Here is a 22,695-nt window from a genome sequence, read left to right as displayed (position 1 = left end):
AGTGCCAGTGCACGAGCAGAAGAGACTGCTGAATAATGTCATTATTAGTAGTGAAAAATTCAAGATTCATAGTCCTGGCTCTGGCTCAACATCACACACACATACTCTGAGAGAGCAAGTTAGACATGAATGCAATATCAGAACATCATGGTGTTTTGCCTTCTGCACTTCAGGGTTGTTAGAGCTGTGAGAGTTTTGTCTGATTGATAGAGTTGTCTGCTGTCAAGAGTTTCCTCTTTGTTTGTCTCTCTAGCATTATCTATTTCACTTTTAAAACGTCTGAGTACGAAGACACACAGGCTTTTCACTAGGGCTCACAAATTTGACATGTTAACCTATATGAGATTAATTACATGCACTGCTAAAGTTATTTGACACCGCTAACACACATATTTTTCCAACGATTTCATTCTGTTTAGCAGGCCCGGCTCTGGCTTTAAGTTGTAAGGTATAAGGTTGTAAGTGACAGTCATGGTGGGCCAGGCTTGTGTGGTCCCCTGTGGAGCCTTGCCTGCTGTTCATTGTGAATTTTAAAAACACTGTTGGAATTAGAGTATAGAATACACACATACAACATAAAACATTTTAATACATATTTTTAGGAGGAACTCAACACATTAAAACTAAATGTACCACACACACACACACAAACACATTACAGTATATATACTGTATACTGTAATATATACTATGAATTCTGTATATATTAAGAGGCACATTTCAGCTAATTCAAAATGTTCTTTATCTGCAAAAACCATGACATTAATTCCAATTAATTATTTTATGATCAAACAGATATTTCCAACTGTAAATTCTGCTTGGATGAGCCATATTCAAAGGCGTTCAATATTACAATTGCTACATTGATTGTCAATCGTAAACAGCTTACTGTTAGAACATTAAACAAGATTACTTGGCATCTCACTGCTATTTACTTTGGCGTAATAGTGTTAGGAGACCACAAGGCGTGATATAACTTGATATACTGAAGCAGGTCATAAGGCACAGTTATCACAACAGAGAGGACTAGCTGAGGTGGTGCAGCAGATGGCACTCAAAAGTTATGAAGGTTTTTGTACTTCAAGAATGAACAAAGTGACGTTGATGAGTTAGCAGGTTAGTGTATGAAACTGGTGCAACTGTGCAAACTGAACGATTATAAATGGCACGTTTATTATACAATTTCTTTGTAGGTAGCCTTGTATAGGTCTTTCCTTCAAGCTGTCAAAACAATATATCATCCAATGATGGCTATTGTAAATAATCTTTGTTCTTCTATAATGATTTGGGTCGAATGTAATGGAAAATGATATGAGTTGCGCTCCATGGCACTAAAGAATTTTGACGCTGAGCGTTGGCAGTGTGTGTGTACCTTCGTAGAAAGTATGTTTCGAATTTTAGAACACTCCATGCCTATTGTGCAACCAGCAGGCCTATTTATAGCTGAAAAAAACCTGATATATAATCTTTCGATTATTGATGAGTAAAAAAGGTATTGATCCCAAGCTTAATAATTATCAATAAGAAATTCCACCTTTGTTGGACTTAGTGTCTTTTATCATATGCTGTTGAAGCCATTTCATATTTAAGTAGCCATTGTTAAAATCATTGTAGTGCATGACCTCTCTTGCCTTATTGGTTGACAGCCCTGCCTTTTATGGTTTAAACAAAAATATACAGCAAGATTAGTCAATCTGATTAATACAGAACATGTTAAAATGGAAAACTCGACTATTTCTACTGCACTGCCACCGTTCTAATAAGACACACAAATACAATATATGAGGCATCATCATTAATCACTGCCATAGAGTGGGGAATCTTCCACCACGATGTTACATCCATGACTATTCAGACTGGGAAATTAACTACCTGTCAGACACATCCATTCAAGCATCCACTGGAGGGTTGAGAAGACCGAACCATGAGCGGCTGGTTTTTACACCTGTTTGACTGAGCAGGTCTGACAGCACAATTAACCAGGTCTTAAACTACAGCTTTGTGGGTCCTCCGTGAACAAGAAAACATAGACAGAGGAGGATTTTTTCCCCTGTTATTTAAAAGGTTTATAATCAGATTTGAAATACATCCAAACTGCTATCTCTTTACTTCCTCCTATTTATATGAATCTACTAGACTGGACAATGTTTGACTACCAATGAGGGTCCACATTGACTCTTCTTTTGGGAGAACCTTTAATCTAAACTACATTTTTATGTGTTCATCAGTTTTAGCTGACTGGCTCCCAGTAGTGCTTCACATCAAACACCTTACTGATTCCACTGAAAGAATCCCCACTCCCTTGTGCTCTCTCTCTCTCTCTCTCTCTCTCTCTCTCTCTCTCTCTCTCTCTCTCTCTCTTTCTCTATTCCATTCATCTCCGTTCTAGAGAGCATTCATTGAATATAGCCTAAGAAGCAGGTACATTGATTCCTAATACACAAACAAACCCACTAAAATTCACACATACACCATGGCTAGTGCTAGTCACATAAAAAGTGTGACTAGCCACATATAAAAAGTGTAACTAGCCCCATTCTTCCCTACATACAATGCTATGTGCCAGTGGTTAGTGTATATGGCTGCCCCACTGCAAAAATGAATGAATAAATAAATAAATAAATGCTGTATGCATTATGCAATATGCACGCTGCACGCTCTCACATTTACTGTATACATTAAATACTTCCATCATTTCTAAAGATCCATACATCTATGTGAAGTTCAGTTGCCTGTGTGCACTCTTGACTTGAGAGGCTTTTTCAACTTTTAAGGGCACATAACATGGAAAACATATAAAATAGCATATACTACACTCAATGAAATCAATGTGTTCTGTCTGTCTGTCTGTCTGTCTATCTGCTAAAGAAATGCAAAATACAGTTTCATGACGGATGTTCAGCGTAAAAGCATTTACGTTTCAGATGCTGTCAATATGTTCATATTAAATGTATCAATGTCTATCCAAATGTACAATAATGTACATGTAAACCTTGCATATGAATATCTACAAATATTAATGAGATCACCCTGAAAATGCATATAACATGCCGCACACTGTCATCCCATGAGTGCACTTTACTGCTGATTACAGACTCTTATGTTTTATTATGCTTATTACAAACATGACATATGGTGAGCTCAATCTGTCAACCTGAAAGACCAGTTTGTTTTAGAAAAGGTTTTATCTTTTTATTTTTTTTACTAAGAAAGTGAAAAGCCTGTTACGACTACACACATAAAAGATTGTATGAACCCCTGAACATTGAGAAAAAATATCAAGGCTATGAAATAGAAATAGACATGACAAAACAAACAGATAAATAGCTCATAATAAGCTCCTGCTCTAAGTGCACAATGTTTTGGAAGTGTTGAATGCACCATTCTTTGTAGAGATAAATAAAAATGTCAAGTTTGGATTGTTTCCAGGAATTTCGAAAATGAAATTTGTCGAGCGAGAATTGCATACTTTTATCAAGGTCAACTATCAGACAGAATTATATGCTCTTGTAGCTCTCAGATGTTGGAAATGGATCCAGCTTTCTGTGACAAGATTCAAAGAAATTTAGATGCCTTCATTTTCAGTTGTTTTCAGCATGACCTTACCTGCTCAGTTGTGCACGTTTTGTGACAAAGGCAAAATTGATGTATTTACAGTTTGTAATTCATATATGAGTTTTGGACAGTGTGGGTACAGGCACAAAGTGCTATTGACTATGCCATTCTCTTTGTTTTACTTCCATTTTAAATAAAACAGGCTACATCAGTAAATCACTGATCAAACACAGACAACAGTGTCTAGAAACTTGCAGAATTTGTAAACCCTGATTATTTTGTCAGCAAACAGCACCTTTACAATCCTGACAAAATCTTAAAAGCTCATTGACACTGACCGTAGGCGGAGGATGAACGAACTGCAGGGTAAGGCAACAAATAAAAAACTGTGCCAAGTCAGATATGCGGATCACGGATGGTCCGCTGTGGCGACCTCTAATGAAGAAGAAGATTGCCATCTGGAGCCACATATTCAGTCAAGGCCAGTGTTGGGCAAGCTACTCAAAAAATTTAGCAAGCTAAGCTACAAACTACTCAACAGAAAAATTAGATAAGCTAAAAGCTACACTTCAGAGAAAGTAGCAACTTACACTACAAGCTACACGCCAAAAGTAGCTTGCAACATTTAAGCTCCTTCATATTTTTTTTTCAACCGCAGATGCACGGAGCATAGACAAAGCATCTAAAAGACTTATTCACATGATGTTTATCATAGCCTTGGTACAGTATATTACAGTTTAGTGCAATACAGTAAACAAGTATACAGTATGGTGCAATACGTACCAGTATGTGCACGTAAAAAAACATATTTAGACATGCTACTTATATAAACGTCTTCAATATGAAAAATCACTATTTTTACATCTTATTTTTCAGATTTAGACTACTACTTCTACAAACCCATACCCATTTAAACATAATTTCATTTGCACATTCCTGTATAAAAACTGTATAAAAATGCGTACATACAGTATACTATTCATCTATATATTCATCTATACAATACAGAAATACAGCAGCTAGACACAGAATTACAGGATATATCATCAGAGGCCAAATTTCTTATGTGTGTGTGTGTGTGTGTGTGTGTGTGTGTGAGAGAGAGAGAGAGAGAGAGAGAGACAGAGTACATCTGGGCAATAACAATGTGATTTCTGATGGTATCAGATGGTAATACCATGGTACTTTGATACACAACTACCATATTTATGTACAATTCTGTATTTGCATGGTGCTTCAAATTACTTCAAAGAATGCCATATTACAGCCATGGTAAATTGATATATGATTTCCATATTCATATATTATTGTATTTACATGGTGCTTCAAGGTAATTAAAAAAATACTATGTGTAACACATCTTCACAGAAGAAGGGAAGGAGAACACAGGGAAGCGGGATTTCCAAGGCTTAGGTAAGACTTTTAATAGGCCACTTCAATGCTTCACAACTTTACAAACTCATCAGCTTCACAGGCATGTAGACTTTTAAACACATTAGCTTCACAAAACACAACAGTTTAAACGCAACAGCTTCAGGAGCACCGTGGCCTTCCTTGTGCCAGACTCGCTCTCCCTCCCTGCTGGTGGCGTGGCTACTTATATGCCGCTCTCCCCATGCTCACTGGAATTAGAGACAGGTGTTACACATAATCTATCTCAGGTGCAAGCGCCCTTACTGCTTTCTCTCTCTCCGGAGGGACGCTTGACCATGCCCCCGCTGCCACACCATGGTACTTCGCTATATGATTACCATATTCAAATAGCCTACCACTGTATTAACATAGTGCGTCCAGGTAATGGTACATGTCCAAAAAACATGGTAATGTAATGGTACTTTTTTATGTGTTTTCGTGTAGGCTAATAGCCTACGTGTTTTGATACTCTTTTGGTTGGAAAATGTATTTTCCTTCAGAAGTTGTTTACAAGCTGCAAACCTGTTGAACTTTATAAAGACCTTCTTCATCACTGGCAAACGATAGGACGCATTTGCAGGTTTCGTTTCCGTTGATTGTAAATCCACTGCAACTAGCGTTATCTTTATTTTCCGTTTAATAAAACACTTATTTTATAAAGTGAGAGCAAGTGAGAGCGCATGCCAAATGATTCAGTAGCGCATGCGTAAGCTTTCTGAGTCATTCAGATTGAATCGTGAACCGATTCAGACTGCTTTCCTATCACCTGTGACCAATTCATTTTAAAGAACTGACTCAGATGAGTGATAAATTTGTGATTGGACATCTTTAGTTTTGATTCAATACTGGTGATTGTAAACACCGGTTACAAGGCATGATGTAACGGTGCAGCTTTTCTCAAAGCTACGCCACTACCTAGTCAAAAATATAGCTTCGCTACTGAAAATCTACTTGATTTAAAAACTAGCAAAGCTACCACCTTGCTTCTCAGAGATGTAGTTAAGCTAATAGCTTCGCTATTTGTAGTGAAGCTACTGCCCATCACTAGTCAAGGCTTAAATTGGGCTGCAACGTTCCAGCACCATTGCTTGTTTGTCAATCTTTTCTATTTCTTTTATGCTCCAACATGGTAATTGTTTGAAACATTTCAAACTTTCCGGCTCCATCTCACAAGGATACTTGCTCGGAAACCTTTCAAGTTCATTATGCTTCGCTCTAGTCAGTTCCACATGCGAGTAGAGGCAGCTATTCAAGAATGGCACGTGACCGCGCGACCCCACATACAGGCATGTTGCGCTTCTATTGTTCTGTGGTCCGATCTCTAATTCATAGAAATTGCGAAATACTGTATGGAATCAACTGCTCACCCATTTCTGAGATCAATATGCAGGAGCAATTTTGCTTAATTTATTTCAAAGCTGTACACCCCTTAAGAATGTTTATTTACTTTTAAATTGTGAAATAATTGGATAGTTTAGCATGTTCAAAGGCAAGATGACGCCTTACCTTGGACAAGAATGTAACATCTGAGCGGTCTCCTGCCCACCAGAGGGAGCCCTCACCTGAATTCTGAACTGTCACTTCCTGTTTCCTGCCACATCAGTTCCTGTATTGTCATTTCCTGTTTGCCTAGTATATAAGCCATGCATGCTCATTCCTATTTTGTTAAGTATTGCCAGATCATCTGCCTTACCAAGCGTTTATATTATTGCCTTATTGCCTTATTGCCTTATTGCCTAGTGTTTTGACCTGTTTGTTTTGACTACTCTTTTGGATCTCCCCTTTTGCCTGATTGCCTGGTTGGACTGCTTTACTGTATTTTTGACCTCACTGCCTGTTTTTCTGACACTGTGTTTGGATTTCAATGGACTGTTTGAATAAACATCCGCATATGGGTTCTTCCTCGGCTTCCACCTCTCCATCATTACAAAGAAGAATATAAACTTGTCCCAGCTGTCATCTAACTTTTATAAAATGCATAAAATACATCTAATATCATTATTTTTTTTTTTTTGTCATTTAATCTACAATACTAAATTAAATAACTAATTTCACAATTAAGTTAAATGACAGACAAAATATAGGCCTGTAACAGAATCCCAGTCAAAGAGATTCATCTGAGAAAAAAAAAATATATTCCATGAAATATGCCTATGAATATATGGTTTACATATTAAGACGCACATATTTTTAATTGAATGGATGTTATAACAGCAATCACACGATTTTAAGGTTCCCCACCTCTAAAATCTCAATTTAACTCCTGCATTCAAGACAAAATATTTTATTAAATGGCATCTACTACCAACTGTAAATGTTCCCACTCCATACAAAATCTTCCAGATGAATAAATGGTTAATTATTTTTATTTACACAGATGCCAGTAGGCTACTCATATTAATAATTATTTTAGCGACTCAATATTAGGCTACAGAAAGCAAATATGTATGATTTGTGTTATTGGCATAACAGCAAATTAAATAATAGGTAGTAAGCCCTCTTTGCTCATGAAAAAAAAAACCACCAAAAAATGCAACCATTTGGACCTTCATACGCCATTAAAAGTGGTCCTGCACCTGTATAGCATACAGTTGAATTAAAGTTTTGGAAGTTAAGATATAGTCCAGTGGAGAAATTCTTCTTCACAAGCTCAAGGAACTGTGATGAATTCATTTTCAGTCATTTTCATGCTGGATCGTTTCAAGTTTGATTGTTTGCTTATTGATTTAAATGTGAATGAATGCAATTAAAAAGGAATGTTACAAATGTGGATATACTCGTTTCAATGCTACCATAATCTAATAAATATGTATTAATGTAAGAATTGCACTACGTTATTATATATTTGTTTTAAAATGTTAAATTCTTTCAGAAATAAAGACATTCTCCATGCATGTAGTGACTCAAGAGGTTAACGTTTTAAGATGAATTTGGCCATGCCCACTGATCTAGAGTCAGCTTTCCCTTTACACTAGTAATTAAAGTTTGTATATGGGGTGGGGAAACTGATCCTAGACAGTTTACTGGTGCAGCTGCAAGCAGTGTTATCCCAGAGCAGCAAAAGGGATTTCCGATCAATACCTAATAAGCATTAATACGAACATCATGCCCATTGCCAGGGTAAGGCTAAGCCTCGCCCAGCATTACTCATGTTTCGCCTATGACACTGACAATATCAATAAGGCTGACAGTCACAAATATAGCCCAGTGACGTGACAGATCCCCTGTTTTTAAAATAAAGATATCCTGCTTTTATTTTAGTTGAGACTCTGCATTTCAGAATAGCTTATAGCTTAGTGCAAAAAAAAAATAAATAAAATAAAAAATTACCCCACATGAATACATAACTACTGTAGTATTCTTTCTCCAATTGTGGCAATGGCTTTTTGTGCAAAGCTAAAATGAAGCTAAAATGAAAATGTTTCCTATTTAGCATGTAGGACCATTTTCTTATGATATAATGTGGCACAGTTTACCTATTCAGCATTCTGGCACTGACATTTTAGCTGAATATTGTGTAATTGAGTTAATCCGGCAGTAAATTAATTTTCTGTAACTACCTATTGTTGTGGTTGCTGGCAAGCTGATAGGTTGCTGTTTTAAATTAATAGTGAGAAAATTATCCAAAATGTTCCATAATTATCCAATATCCAAATTGGTCATCATGATTCAGGAAGAAAAGAGCTTTTACTTCAGCTTCTCAGGGAACAAAGTATTTATACACCTTATCAACGAGTGCCTTCTCTAATATAGTCTTTTCACACGCACATGCAGCATCAACACTAGCATTCATACGTTCTCTCTGAGTATATCTGAAAAAATTCTTTTCAAACCGGCCATCTTTAAGTTATTATGATGCGTACAAATTAATTATGCATTAATTAGTTAGCATAGAGATCCATTATTAAACCTCAAAATCACACATTTGTGTCCTTAGCATCAATCTTCTTCAGTTTAAATGATTTAAATGTGTCATTCTGTCCATGTTTATAGATGAATTAAGATATTTTTAGAAGGTCAGCTGAGGTCTGATTAAATAATTCAAATGCATTATTTTACGCCTCTGCCTCAATAACAAGCCTTTGTTATTATCTTAAAAGAGAAGCATGCACCAACTGATTTACTGAAATTATTTTTTAAAATTACAAATTCGAGTTAAAGAAGCGACTGTGTGGATGTCAAGATGAAAATAAATATGCCTATTGATGTTGGTGGTATTAAATGTTTTGAACATATTTTGTGACTCTAGAATAGAAACAAAAATCAAGAAAAATAAAGGTAATAAATAATGTTCCACCCTGAAAAGTTCTACCAAGGCCATATAAAACAATTCTACTTAATTGGACTCAACAGGAAACATAATACTAAACATTTTATTCAAGTGTAGCTGTATCAAGTCATTTTTAAGGGTCAGATCAGATCTCCTTAAAGGAACGCTCCAGGTTTAATACAAGTTAAACTCAATCAACAGCAATTGTGGCATAATCGATCTGTTGATTACCACAATAAAAAATAAATAAAAAAAATTAAACAAAATAATAATACAAATAATAATAATAATTTGATTCATCCCTCATTTATTAAGAAAAAAAAAAAAAAAGCTCTAAGCCACGGTCACAATAAGCCTCTTACAATGGAAGTGAATTGGTACACACAGTTTCAAATGTACTGCAACGAGACAAACATTATATGTGTTACCATAATTTTGTGTGATAATATCAGGGAAAAACAGGTGTTACAGGGTTTACCTGCGTCATCATGTCAACAAAGATATAAATTTACAAAGATAAGGTATTATAAGCGATTTTTATCACATTAAAATCATGTTGAAACATAATGTCTACGTCTTGCTATACTTTTGAAATAGTGTGTATTTTAGCGTTTATGGATTGGCCGCATTCACTTCCATTGTAAGTGCCTTCCTGTACCTGCAAATTTTTGTTTGTTTTTTTAAATAAACGTAGAATGAGTTATTTATTTATTTATTTATTTATTATTTCCACAAATGCAGTCCAATGATCTTAACTTGTATTGAACCTGGGACATTCATTTATGGTAGCAACTGCATATTTTCTCACACTCATAGGTACAATATAAATAAAATAATCAGCCAATAGTTGTCTTATTGCATTCTTTGTAAACATATGCAATGTTTTGATCATTTGCATATGACCAAAATCACAAATGCTATTAAGAGAATTTGTTAGATGAAGCGCAGCTATGTTACAGATGGGACTTCCTGACAAATGACATGTATATGGATTGAACTTAGCAATTAAAAAACATTCTTATGATATGTCATAAATTCATCAGCATTGAATGAACTCCAACAGTGAAAACTGATTACATTACTCTGGGGCCAATTAAAATCAGGGAATTTTACGTCTAAATAACTTCAACTTAATAGGTTTGTCAAATGCAAATGATAATTTCTAGAAAAAAAGAAAAGAAAAAGAAAAAGAAAATCGAACAGTCCATTTTATTTCAAAACAAGCTACAGCAGCTTTCTCTTCATGCGTTATCAAACGAATCATAATTATATGCTCTATGATTGAGTTTTAGCTCATACGTGACCAAGATCCAGCTGGATGCATTTTAAAGAAACCCAAAGGACAGGAATAACAGAAAAGCAATTAATGGTCAGTCAACATCACATCTCTTGTCAGTTTATTGCAACGTGCCCTAAAGTAGTTGCTCTAGAAATAGAGAAACAGATAATCTCAATTATACAGGTGTCACAGAAAGACAGCAGACAGGTGGAGAATAACTGTTTACTGAGGGCTGTCACTTAGTTGCATTTTAATTTAGTGAGGATGAGAAGAATTTTAGACAGATCTGTTCAATTACAGATTGATCCTTGATGGATTTTTAAAATCATAGTTTGTGGCTTTCTGTCCTTACATGATGAATAATTATCATCTTTTTATTATTGTCAATCTTCATTAGGCGGAGGTGGATGGAATTTATTGCAAACTTAATTTGAACATATTCACAAAGATTAAAACTTGTGATTAAAAAAGCAGAAGATAGCATAATATTTATCATTTATTTGAACCGCTAAAATAATACTTTAAGGACCCTACAGCTGATGAGAAAACAATAACAAATGGTTATAACAAAGTTTCCACAAGTATTAATGCTCAACTCACTGACCTTAACCACATCTTCATCTGTAGACTGGCACTGCGCAGTGTCTGACACATCCGTAATAGTGCCATCTGTCCCCACTGTCACCACCTTCACTGGCACTGCCACTGTCTTCCCGTTCAGCACGGCTGTGTTCAGAATCTCTGTTTCCTGTGAAAACAGGCAGGAGAAATGTCTGAGGCCACGTCCACACTAGTACACTTTTGGTTGAAAACTCCATTTTCCGTTTCCTAATGTCAACGTTTCCCAATGTATGCGGTACTAGAGAGTTTTGAAAACTTTCAAGGAAGAAAAATGCTGTTCAATCAATCAATCAATCAATCAGTTGTTAGTTTCTTCATTTCTTTGTTCACTTCTAATTCTGTTCATCCATACATCAAACAATCATTCATTTTTTCCTTCTCTTATTTCCTTATTTCCTTCTTTCTTTCTTTCTTTCTTTTTCTTTCTTTCTTTCCATCCATCCATCCATCCTGCCTATAATCATTAGTTGCTTTATTCGTTCTTGCCATCCATCCATCCATCCATCCATCCATCATTAATCCTTTCCTTCCTTTCTTCCATTCATTCATTCATTCTTTCCTCTTTTCATTCCTCACTTTTCATCCATCCATCCATCCATCCATCCATCCATCCATCCAACCAACCTGCCTATAATCATTAGTTGCTTTCTTCTTGCATCCATCCATCCATTCTTCAATCATTGTTCTTTCCTTTAATCACTAGTTTCTTTCTTTCTTTCTTTCTTTCTTTCTTTCTTTCTTTCTTTCTTTCTTTCTTTCATCTCTACATTCCTCACTTTTTTCCATCCATCCATCCATCCATCCAACCTGCATATAATCATTAGTTGCTTTCTTCCTTCTTGCATCCATCCATCCATCCATTCTTCAATCATTAGTTCTTTCCTTTAATCACTAGTTTCTTTCTTTCTTTTTTCTTTCTTTCATTCATAAATTTATTCATTCTTTCTTTACAGTCTATCTCCATTCCTCACTTTTTTAGTTTCATCCATCCATCCATTCTTCAATCATTAGTTCTTTCTTTTGATCACTAGTTTCTATCTTTCTTTCTTTCATTCATAAATTAATTAATTAATTCTTTCTTTATAGTCTATCTTTCATCCATCCATCCATTCATCCATCCTGCATATAATAATTAGTTGCTTCTTCCTTCTTGCCATCCATCCATCCTATATCCATACATAAATCAAACAATCATTAATTCCTTCCTTCCTCCATCCAACCTGCCTTCAAGCATTAGTTGCTTTCTTTCTTCACCATCCATCCATCCATCCTTTTTTCTACCTTCCTCCCTGCCTATCCTTCCTTCCTTTATTTCCTTCCTGCCTTCCATCCATCATGTCTTTCTTTGTTTCTTTCTTTCTTTCTGCCCTCCTTCCTTCATTTACTCATTCCTTTCTTCATTCTATCCTTCCTTCCTCACTTCAATTAATCAAACAATTCTTTGTTCACTCCTTATTCTTTCCATTCACCCATTCATTCATCCATACATTAAACAATCATAAATTATTTCCTTCCTTCCTTCTTTTTTGCATTCATTAATTTTTTCTTTCCTCTCTATCTTCATTCCTAACTTTTTTCATCCATCCATCCATCCATCCATCCATCCATCCATCCATCCATCCATCCTGCCTTCAATCACTAGTTCTTTCCTTAAATCATTAATTTCTTCCTCTCTTCAGTCATTAGCTACTTTCTTCCTTTCTTCTTTCTTTCCATTCAGATTGTTAATTCATTAATTGCACTACACAAAACCCCACTGAGGGTGACATGAAGTGAGAGAAAAAAGAAGAAAGCCAGTAGACAGAGGAAAAAGACAGTAGGGCAGAAGTAAAAACTGCAGTGCTGTTCTGTGAGTCAGTACGGGGAGGGGCAGATACTCAAAAAGGGGTTCATTAGAAGAGAAACAGCCTGAGTCCTTAACCTTTCAGCCACTGAGCCACACTGTTTCAGACAACGACATAATTGAGACCATTACAGTCAGCATGAAAAACTCAGCCCCCATTGTGCCACCCATGAGAGACAGGCAGAGTCAATTTACCTCATTAGCAGATCACTTTCAATTAACCAATCTGCCTGGCCTAAATGTCCGACAGTGGCACCACGGTTACTGCAATCAGACAGTATTCATTTACTGTGAGCGTCATCTCATGTCATCTCATTCTCTTCATTTCCCGCTTTTTATAAGAGAGTGAGAAATGACATAACATAATCTCTATAAATGTGTAATGACACGCTCAGCTTACTGTCATTGCACGAACTCTCTGCCTTTTTATACCCATTATTACAGAAACACTTTCTTTCTATCTGCTCTGTCTCCACTAGTTCTCCTTTTTCTTGTTTTTAATCCAAAAGGTGCTGAAAAGAAAGAAAAAGGGGCAGTGCTAGGGTCAGTGGACATTCGGGGCTTAGCCCAGACCTCTGTGGATATGGGGCCATACTTTGAGGAAATTTCAGAATATAATACACTTTATAATAGAAATCGGAATACATCTATGATGTGTAATTTATATAATAAACTAAAAAAGTCCCTCTAACCTTTGTCTTAGATATGCTCGAAGATCAGAAATTGCATGCTTTTAACATCTATACTTTAAAACGAAAAAAAAAACAAAAACACTATTTTGTCCCTTTCGGCTTTCCGTAGTTTGACACACATTGCGTATGGCTGTATACAGTTTTCATTGATCTGTCGGGTGCTTAAGTTAATTTACAAGAAAGCAGGTTGTAAACAGGTTAAATGGGTACTAGAGATGAAAAATAATAACTAGATTGCCTAAAATTTGCTATGTTTATTGTATCATGTCTTAATAAAGAGTTTTGCTAAACATGCAAATGTCCTGGCTCGTGATTTTAAAGTTAGTAAATTCCTCGAATCCATCTGTAAATATTACTCGTTTTCAGGGTTATACATCTAAATATTTGGTACTTACTGCATCTGGATGGACCAACTCAACACAGTTTCCAATACAAAGGCACAATCGCGTGCCTCAAGCTCTCTTCTTGCATGCGCACACAATGGTTACATGGGAGCTGGAAAGCAGCTGCGGACAAGACAGCTCATGGGTACTGAATTAAGTCTGTATTTGGTGTTGTCAATACAATAGAAACACAGGAATCATTCATTTCTATACAGTATATTACCCTAACATTAAAATGTAATGTTAAAATAATAAAATGTAATATGTTTTCCTATCAACTTGATACCCAAGCACTGGTAATTATGACGTCACTACAAAAAGCTGATCAAAACCTTCGGGGCTTTATGGAAAACATTCATGGCTTAAGCCCCGGTAGCCCAGCCCTGGAGCCGCCCATGGAAAGAAGTGAAATAAAAATGTACTGACAGATCTGCATTTTTTCCCTACTTTATTTTTTAAGCTGATCTGCTCTGTCATTTTTGTAATGCTATTACGGGACAGCTCTTTACTGTTTTAATTCCTGGATCATGTCTGTGTGCATCCTGGCTGAAAAGACTTCATGGCCTGCTCCCGCTGGCATGCTTTGATCCGTTATGCCGACTCCAGTCAGTCTTTTATGCCAAGTGGGGAAATCTTGTTTCTCTTGCATCCCACTAAGAATGGGCTTATAAATGTTTGAGATGTTTTTTGTGTGCTAAATAATTCATGGACAGAAAAATAGAGGAAGAAGATTGTGAAGGCATTTTGTTTAAGAATAGAATCTGGCTCACAGTAAATAAATGCATGTGGACACAAAAGGAAAACACAAGCAATATTGCCCTACAGTAGAACTTTTTCTGTGATGGACTGGCCTCCTGTCCAGGGTGTTTCCCTGCCTTCGGCCCGAGACAGCTGGGATAGGCTTCAGCACTACTGCGACACTACACAGGACAAGTGGCAATAGAAGATGGATGGATGACTGGATGACTGGATGGAGAACTTTTTTTATTTCTAAAAATTAAAACAAAATTTATTAACCACTTTTCTATTTGAGGACATCCTAAAAAGAACATTTTGTCATATTGAGCTAACTTCTGAGAACATTTTTCAGCAAATTAGTCCCAAAATTTTGGATAAGTAAGTCCATATGCACATATAGGGGAGAATGAGGCTGGTTGTCACACTGGGAATTTTTCACTATATCTACTGTATATCTCAGTAAAAATAAGCTTTAGAGTGAAAAGTCCAAGGGCCATATTTTAATTCCTTAACTAATAAATGCAAAGTCAGTGGGCATGGCCATGAAGTTTTGGTATTTTCGTGTAAACGTGCGCTAAGTCTAGACGCAAGTGGGATTGGCGAAATTGCACGTGCAATGTGCTAATCGGTTCAATGGAGGTTCATCTCCGGCACCGTTATACAGTCCATTCCCTGTCAAGCACCAGCGATATAAACAAAGACAGTACATTCATAAAAAATTGGTTGTGTAAATGGACTGTATGCAAAGAATTGGAAGAATAAAAATATGGATTTACATTATTTTGTGCGTCCTTGTTAAATGGGACACGTTCTTTTTATACGCATGGAAAATGTGTTTCAGGGTATGGATGTAGGCTCTGTTAAATTATAGAGAATGTAAGTATTATTAATCATTTTCATCTACTGACACACAAATCATGTCTAGTATTAATAGTGATTGTGTCGGCACACACTACACTTCTACCAGTCGACACTGATTTAAAAAAAAAAATGTTTTTTATTGAAACACGAAAAAATTCAACCAAAAATATTTCTAAATTCAAATTACACTTCAAAGGAAATGAAAATATAATCAAAATAACAAAGTGGTCAAAAAATCATACCAAATCCAAACATTTTACTCTCTCCTTTTCCACTGGCCCCTTTTGCATAGACTTAAACATAACAATAAAATTGATAAAAATAATTGAAAAATAAACCATGACCTCTAGAAAATGTAACACAAATCATCTTTTTTTGTTTCAGCAAACGGCTTCAACAGCGATCATCAAGGACATTATTTGATGTTCTGTACTTTCAGTATTTGGACATGAACTTTACTACCATCTGCTGGTGAAATCTCCAAACTGCAAATGCAGGAAATGAATTTGGACTTTGCGCTGAGTTAAGACATGGTATTGAAACGTCTTAGCGCAACGACCAAATTCTTATGACAGTAACAAATTGTGCTTTGCGCCACTACAGTTACATACAATACACCCATAGTTTGCACGCCTACACCCACAGTAGCGCAAACACTCCCACCCATGCTCATTTGTGCTTTGCGCTGGTACAAATTTGCACTTAGAATTAGTGCTCTCATGAAAATTGGATAAGATGTTGCACACAGTCCTAGCCTGTTGCACTGAGCTTTGTGCACTCATGAAAATAGAGCCCCAAATGTGCAAATGGTTTTTCTCTAAGATTGTGCATGCTGGTTTTAAACAGTTCAAAACCCCTCTAAAATTAGATTATTATTGGTGAATTCTCCCCTTCAAAGTACACTGGTGGCCAAAAGTTTGGAATAATGTACAGATTTTGCTGTTTCAGAAGGAAATTGGTACTTTCACCAAAGTGGCATTCAGCTGATCACAAAGTATAGTCTGGACATTACTGATGTAAAAAACATCTATCACTATTTGAAATAAGTCATTTTTGTTAAAATCTAGATTTCCAGCAGCCATCACTCCAACACCTTATCCTTGAGTAATCATGCTAAATTGCTTATTTGGTACTAGAAAATCACTTGCCATTATATCAAACACTGTTGAAAGCTATTTGGTTTGTTAAATGACACTTAACATTGTTTTTGTGTTTTTTAATTTCTTTCTTTCTTTTTTTTTTTTTTTAGTTGCCACAGTATGCAACTGCATGTCTTAAGGTCAATATTAGGTCAAAAATGGCAAAAAAGAAACAGCTTTCTCTGGAAACTTGTCAGTCAATCATTGTTTTGAGGAATGAATGCTATACAATGCTTGAAACTGACAAAAAACTGAAGATTTCATACAAAGGTGTACACTACAGTCTTCAAAGACAAAGGACATCTGGCTCTAACAAGGACAGAAAGAGATGTGGAAGGCCAGATGTACAACTAAACAAGAGGATAAGTACATCAGAGTCTCTAGTTTGAGGAATAGACACCTCACATGTCCTCAGCTGACAGCTTCATTGAATTCTACCCGCTCAACACCAGTTTCATGTACAACAGTAAAGAGAAGACTCAGGGGTGCAGGCCTTATGGGAACAATTGCAAAGAAATAGCCACTTTAAAAACAGAAGAAAAAAAAAAAAAAAAAGGTTAGAGTGGGCAAATAAACAGAGACATTGGACAACAGATAATTGGAAAAGAGTATTATGGATCTTAACCCCATTGAGCTTTTGTGGGATCAACTAGACTGTAAGGTGCGTGAGAAGTGCCCGACAAGACAGCCACATCTATGGCAAGTGCTACAGGAAGCGTGGGGTGAAATGTCACCTGAGTGTCTGTACAAACTGACAGCTAGAATGCCAAGGATCTGCAAAGCTGTCATTGCTGCACCTGGAGGATTTTTTGATGAGAACTCTTAGAAGTTTAAGAAGTTCTGATTTTTTTTTTTTCAAATTGTAATATTAATTTTTCACGTTATTAATGTCCAGACTATGCATTGTGATCAGCTGAATGCCACTTTGGTGAAAAAGTACCATTTTCTGTCCATAAGAGCAAAATCTGTACATTATTCCAAACTTTTGGCCACCAGTATACTTTTTCACTAACATCATATTTTTGTTATAACTTTTTGGTAAACTAGCGAACATTATCAAACCCCAGTGGCATACATTCAGGCAAGTGTCAACTATGTTATGAAGACAAATTTTAATGAAAATTTCAATGTATTCTAAAGACAAAGTTATTTTTAATAAGAGTCATGTTGGGGCAGGTTGTCACATGAGATTAAAAAGTCATGAATTTATAAAATTTCTAAATTACAATATTTGTTTCACTGTAAGCGATTTCAGACAGTCTGCTTCCACGAGACTGAGCCGTTGGATAAGCCACGGCCCCAACAGCAGCAAAATAGCACCCTCAACTGACAACTGTTATGAGCAACATGACATAAAAATTTATTATGCCACATTAATTCACTGCAATTACAGTACTACCAGAACACGCAAAATGACAAGCAGAAAGCGTCTTTGTCCGCAGTCTGCGGACACATTCTTGTTTGCTGTTTACAGAGTCTAGAGTTGTCACAAATACAGGATTGACATATTTCATTAATATCTTTCAGGGAGTAGGAAAATGTTTTGCATAACTTTACGTGAAAAAAATAAATCGCTTTCTTTAACAATGTTTTGATATTTTTGTACATAACCTTTTCCATTTTTTTTTACATGAATCATTATGTGCCTCATGATTGTTGTACTTTATATTACTTTTTACTTTGATGTATTTTGTTGAAAAGCATATAACAGACTGCTTAATGCAGATTTAGATTTAAAAGTGGTGTACATTTTGTATTGGAGGATGTGGCATATGAAACATGAACCAGTGGTTTAATGGCAGGTTCCATTGTGACAACTTCCCACATATTGTTTGACAACATGCCCCCTGGGCAACATCAGTGGAAAACGTTAAAATCTTTTTGGTAGTCAAGACTTTAAAGTATGTTACTATGCAGAAATTGACTTTCAAAATAAACATACTCTGAGAAATATTAATTGGGGTAAAAAGTGTGACAACTAGCTCCTGTCTTCCCAATATATAAACTCAGCAAAAAAAAAGAAACGTCCTCTCACTTTCAACTGCTTTTATTTTCAGCAAGCTTAGCATGTGTAAATATTTATATGAACATAAAAAGACATCCAAGACATAAACTGAACAAGTTTCAAAGACATGTGACTAACAGAAATGGCATAATGTGTCCCGGGGGTGGGGGGGGGGGGGCAAAATCAAAAGTAACAGTCAGTATCTGGTGTGGCCACCAGCTGCATTAAGTACTGCAGTGCATCTCCTCCTCATGGACTGCACAAAATTTGGCAGTTCTTGCTGTGAGATGTTACCCCACTCTTCCACCACGGCACTTGCAAGTTCCCGGACATTTCTGGGGGGAATGGCCCTAGCCCTCACCCTCTGATCCAACAGGTCCGTGACATGTTCAATGGGATTGAGATCCGGGCTCTTCGCTGGCCATGGCAGAACACTGACATTCCTGTCTTGCTGGAAATCACGCACAGAACGAGCAGTATGACTGGTGGCATTGTCATGCTGGAGGGTCATGTCAGGATGAGCCTGCAGGAAGGGTACCACATGAGGGAGGAGTATGTCTTCCCTGTAACGCACAGCATTGAGATTGCCTGCAATGACAACAAGCTCAGTCCGATGATGCTGTGACACACCGCCCCAGACCATGACAGACCCTCCACCTCCAAATCGATCCTGCTCCAGAGTACAGGCCTCGGTGTAACGCTCATTCCTTTGACGATAAACGTGAGTCCGACCATCACCCCTGGTGAGAAGAAACCGCAACTCTTCAGTGAAGAGCACTTTTTGCCAGTCCTGTCTGGTGCAGCGAAGGTGGGTTTGTACCCATAGGCGACGTTGTTGCTGGTGTCTGGTAAGGACCTGCATTACAACAGGCCTACAAGCGCTCAGTCCAGCCTCTCTCAACTTATTGCGGACAGTCTGAGCACTGATGGAGGGATTGTGCATTCCTGGTGTAACTCAGGCAGTTGTTGTTGCCATCTTGTATCTGTCCTGCAGGTGTGATATTCGGATGTACCGATCCTGTGTAGGTGTTGTTACACATGGTCTGACACTCGAGGATGATCAGCTGTACTTCCTGTCTCCCTATAGCGCTGTCTTAGGCATCTCACAGTACGGACATTGCAATTTATTGCCCTGGCCACATCTGCAGTCCTCATGCCTCCAGGCAGCATGCCTAAGGCACATTTACGCAGATGAGCAGGGACCCTGGGCATCTTTCTTTTGGTGTTTTTCAGAGTAGAAAGGTCTTTTTAGTGTCCTAAGTTTTTATAACTGTGACCTTAATTGCCTACCGTCTGTAAGCTGTTAGTGTCTTAACGACCGTTATTTGTTTATGGTTCATTGAACAAGCATGAAAAACATTGTTTAAACCCTTTACAATAAAGATCTGTAAAGTTATTTGGATTTTTACAAAATTATCTTCAAAATGTCCTGAACAAGGGATGTTTCTTTTTTTGCTGAGTTTATATTATATAAATTATATATATATATATATATATATATATATATATATATATATATATATATATATGTGTATATATATATATATATATATATATATACACACACACACACAGTACTGAGCAAAAGATTTAGGCGCTTCTGAAAAATTCTGCATAGTGAGGATGTCTTAAAAAATCATGAAATAAATCATTTTAATTTATCACTTAATGTCATACAAAGTTCAGTAAACATAAAAAAGCTAAATCAATATTAGGTGTGACCACCTTTGCCTTTAAAACAGCACCAATTCTCCTAGGTACACCTGGACACAGTTTTTCTTGGTTGTTGGCAGATAGGATGTTCCAAGTTTCTTGGAGAATTCTCCACAGTTCTTCTATCTATTTAGGTTGTCTCAATTGCTTCTGTCTCTATATGTAATCTCAGACTGACACAATGTTCAGTGGGGGGCTTTGTGGGGGCCATGACATCTGTTGCATCCCTGTTCTTCTGTTCTAATCTTTTCTATTTGCAAAAGTATATTTTATATATATATATATATATATATATATATATATTTCAGCACTCTCTGGAATACTTGTTTCTGAATGGTCAATCAAAGCATTCTGTGCTAAACTGTATAATTGCCCATTGTCCCAGGCAATCAATCTAACATAGCTGTGTGCTAGTTTCCTGTCTCTTGCATCACTCTACAGTCTCTTTGTTTTCACAAAATAATTTCAACTCAAATCAATTTAATGTCCATTTATTTATTCGGTAAATAGCTGTGTAATAGTCAGGATAATGCATGGTTAGCAGGTCATTAGAGCAAAATAAACCTCTTCAGCATCATCTTGGATATCAAGCAGGATCAATGCACTCAGGATTCAAAAGGATTAAACATTATTAATAAGCAAAATAATAAACTGAATTGTAGAGCAAGAGGGGAGAAACTCACTCAGTCCAAATCTCTCTCCCTCCACCGTCTGTCCCCGCAATTTACCCCAAATTCTCCCCAGGTGGAGAAATATCAATATAAAATACACTCACTGAGCACTTTATTAGGAACACCTGTACACCTACTTATTCATGTGATTATCTAATCAGCCAATTGTGTGGCAGCAGTGCAATGCATAGCTTAATGTTCACATCAACAATCAGAACATAGAAAAATGTGATCTCAGTGATTTTGACCGTGGCATTGTTGGTGCCAGATGGGCTGGTTTGAGTATTTCTGTAACTGCTGATCTCCTGGGATTTTCACACACTACAGTCTCTAGAGTTTACTCAGAATGGCTCCAAAAACAAAACAAAACAAAACAAAAAAGTTCAGTGAGCGGCAGTTCTACGAACAGAAACACCTTGTTGATGAGAGAGGTCAACGGAGAATGGCCAGACTGGTTCGAACTGACAGAAAGGCTACGGTAACTCAGATAACCACTCTGTACAATTGTAGTGAGCAGAATAGCAACTCAGAATGCACAACACGTTGAACCATGTGGTGGATGGGCTACAACAGCAGAAGACCAAATCGGGCACTTTATTAAGACCATAGTGTTCCAAATAATGTGCTCAGTGAGTATATCTCACATAGGATTAAGGTAAAATAAAAAGACTGCAAAAATACTCAACACAAAATCAGTTTCACAATATATCATGGAGGTTAACTCAAGTCATAAAACAGCCTCTAGTCTGTTCATTTCACCTGCAGTCCACAACATCAACAATGAGGAAATCCCTCATTCATACATCACTAAGTGTGTCATCCATTTACACTCTCTCTCCCTTTAAACACTCTACACCGAACGCCCACAAACCTCTGTCTTCCCTCCTGCTAAGATCATTGCACATGATGGGCTAAATAGCTGTGGACCCTGGGCAGGGACGGATTAACCACTGGACTGAATGGGCCATTGCCCAGGGGCCTCTAAACCCAAAGGGCCCAAGCTCTAAATCAATTATTTATTTATTTTGAGATACCTATTATAAATCCACGTAAATGTCAGCCTTATGTGAAACACCATTTGTTCGGCCAAATGCGTGCTGGATGACTGGAGTGCGCGCTCAGGGAATCTGCGTCTCACAGGTGCAGCGCGTTTATTTGAAGGACTACAGAGAACAGCGTCTGGTTCACAAAACCCTTTCAAAACAAAGATAAGTTGCTGTTTACCCTGGCTGTGTACAAAGCTGATTTAAATTCATATAGGCTAAGTGACAAAATTTGAGCAACAGTATAGAGGACTTTAAAATGTTTAAGTCCTGCATGGATTTAATGTTTAATGATAAAGCGAAAGATGCCATAATACCCTAACTATTTGCATGGTAAACTTTTGTAATATTTGGTTAACCACGAGAGTTCACAAATGGTTATTCTGTTATTTGTCGGGACTCGGGAATCAAGAATGTGTATTGCCTTGGATGCATCAAACACAATCTCAGATAGCAGGGAATAAAGTGC

The 22,695-nt window shown here is 36.8% G+C and overlaps 1 protein-coding gene across 1 annotated transcript in view; it reads right to left on the bottom strand.

Moving 5' to 3' along the window:
* LOC127415087 (transmembrane protein 132C-like) overlaps positions 1-22,695 on the bottom strand; it is a 428,532-nt gene that overhangs the window by 49,710 nt on the left and 356,127 nt on the right. The window contains exon 5 of the mRNA XM_051653633.1: positions 11,122-11,265. Coding sequence (XP_051509593.1) covers positions 11,122-11,265 — 144 coding nt within the window. The remainder of the gene's footprint in view (positions 1-11,121; positions 11,266-22,695) is intronic.

This window comes from Myxocyprinus asiaticus, chromosome 24 (assembly GCF_019703515.2).
Source record: "Myxocyprinus asiaticus isolate MX2 ecotype Aquarium Trade chromosome 24, UBuf_Myxa_2, whole genome shotgun sequence".
Taxonomy (NCBI): Eukaryota; Metazoa; Chordata; class Actinopteri; order Cypriniformes; family Catostomidae; genus Myxocyprinus; species Myxocyprinus asiaticus.
This window is presented reverse-complemented; position numbering and strand designations above follow the sequence as displayed.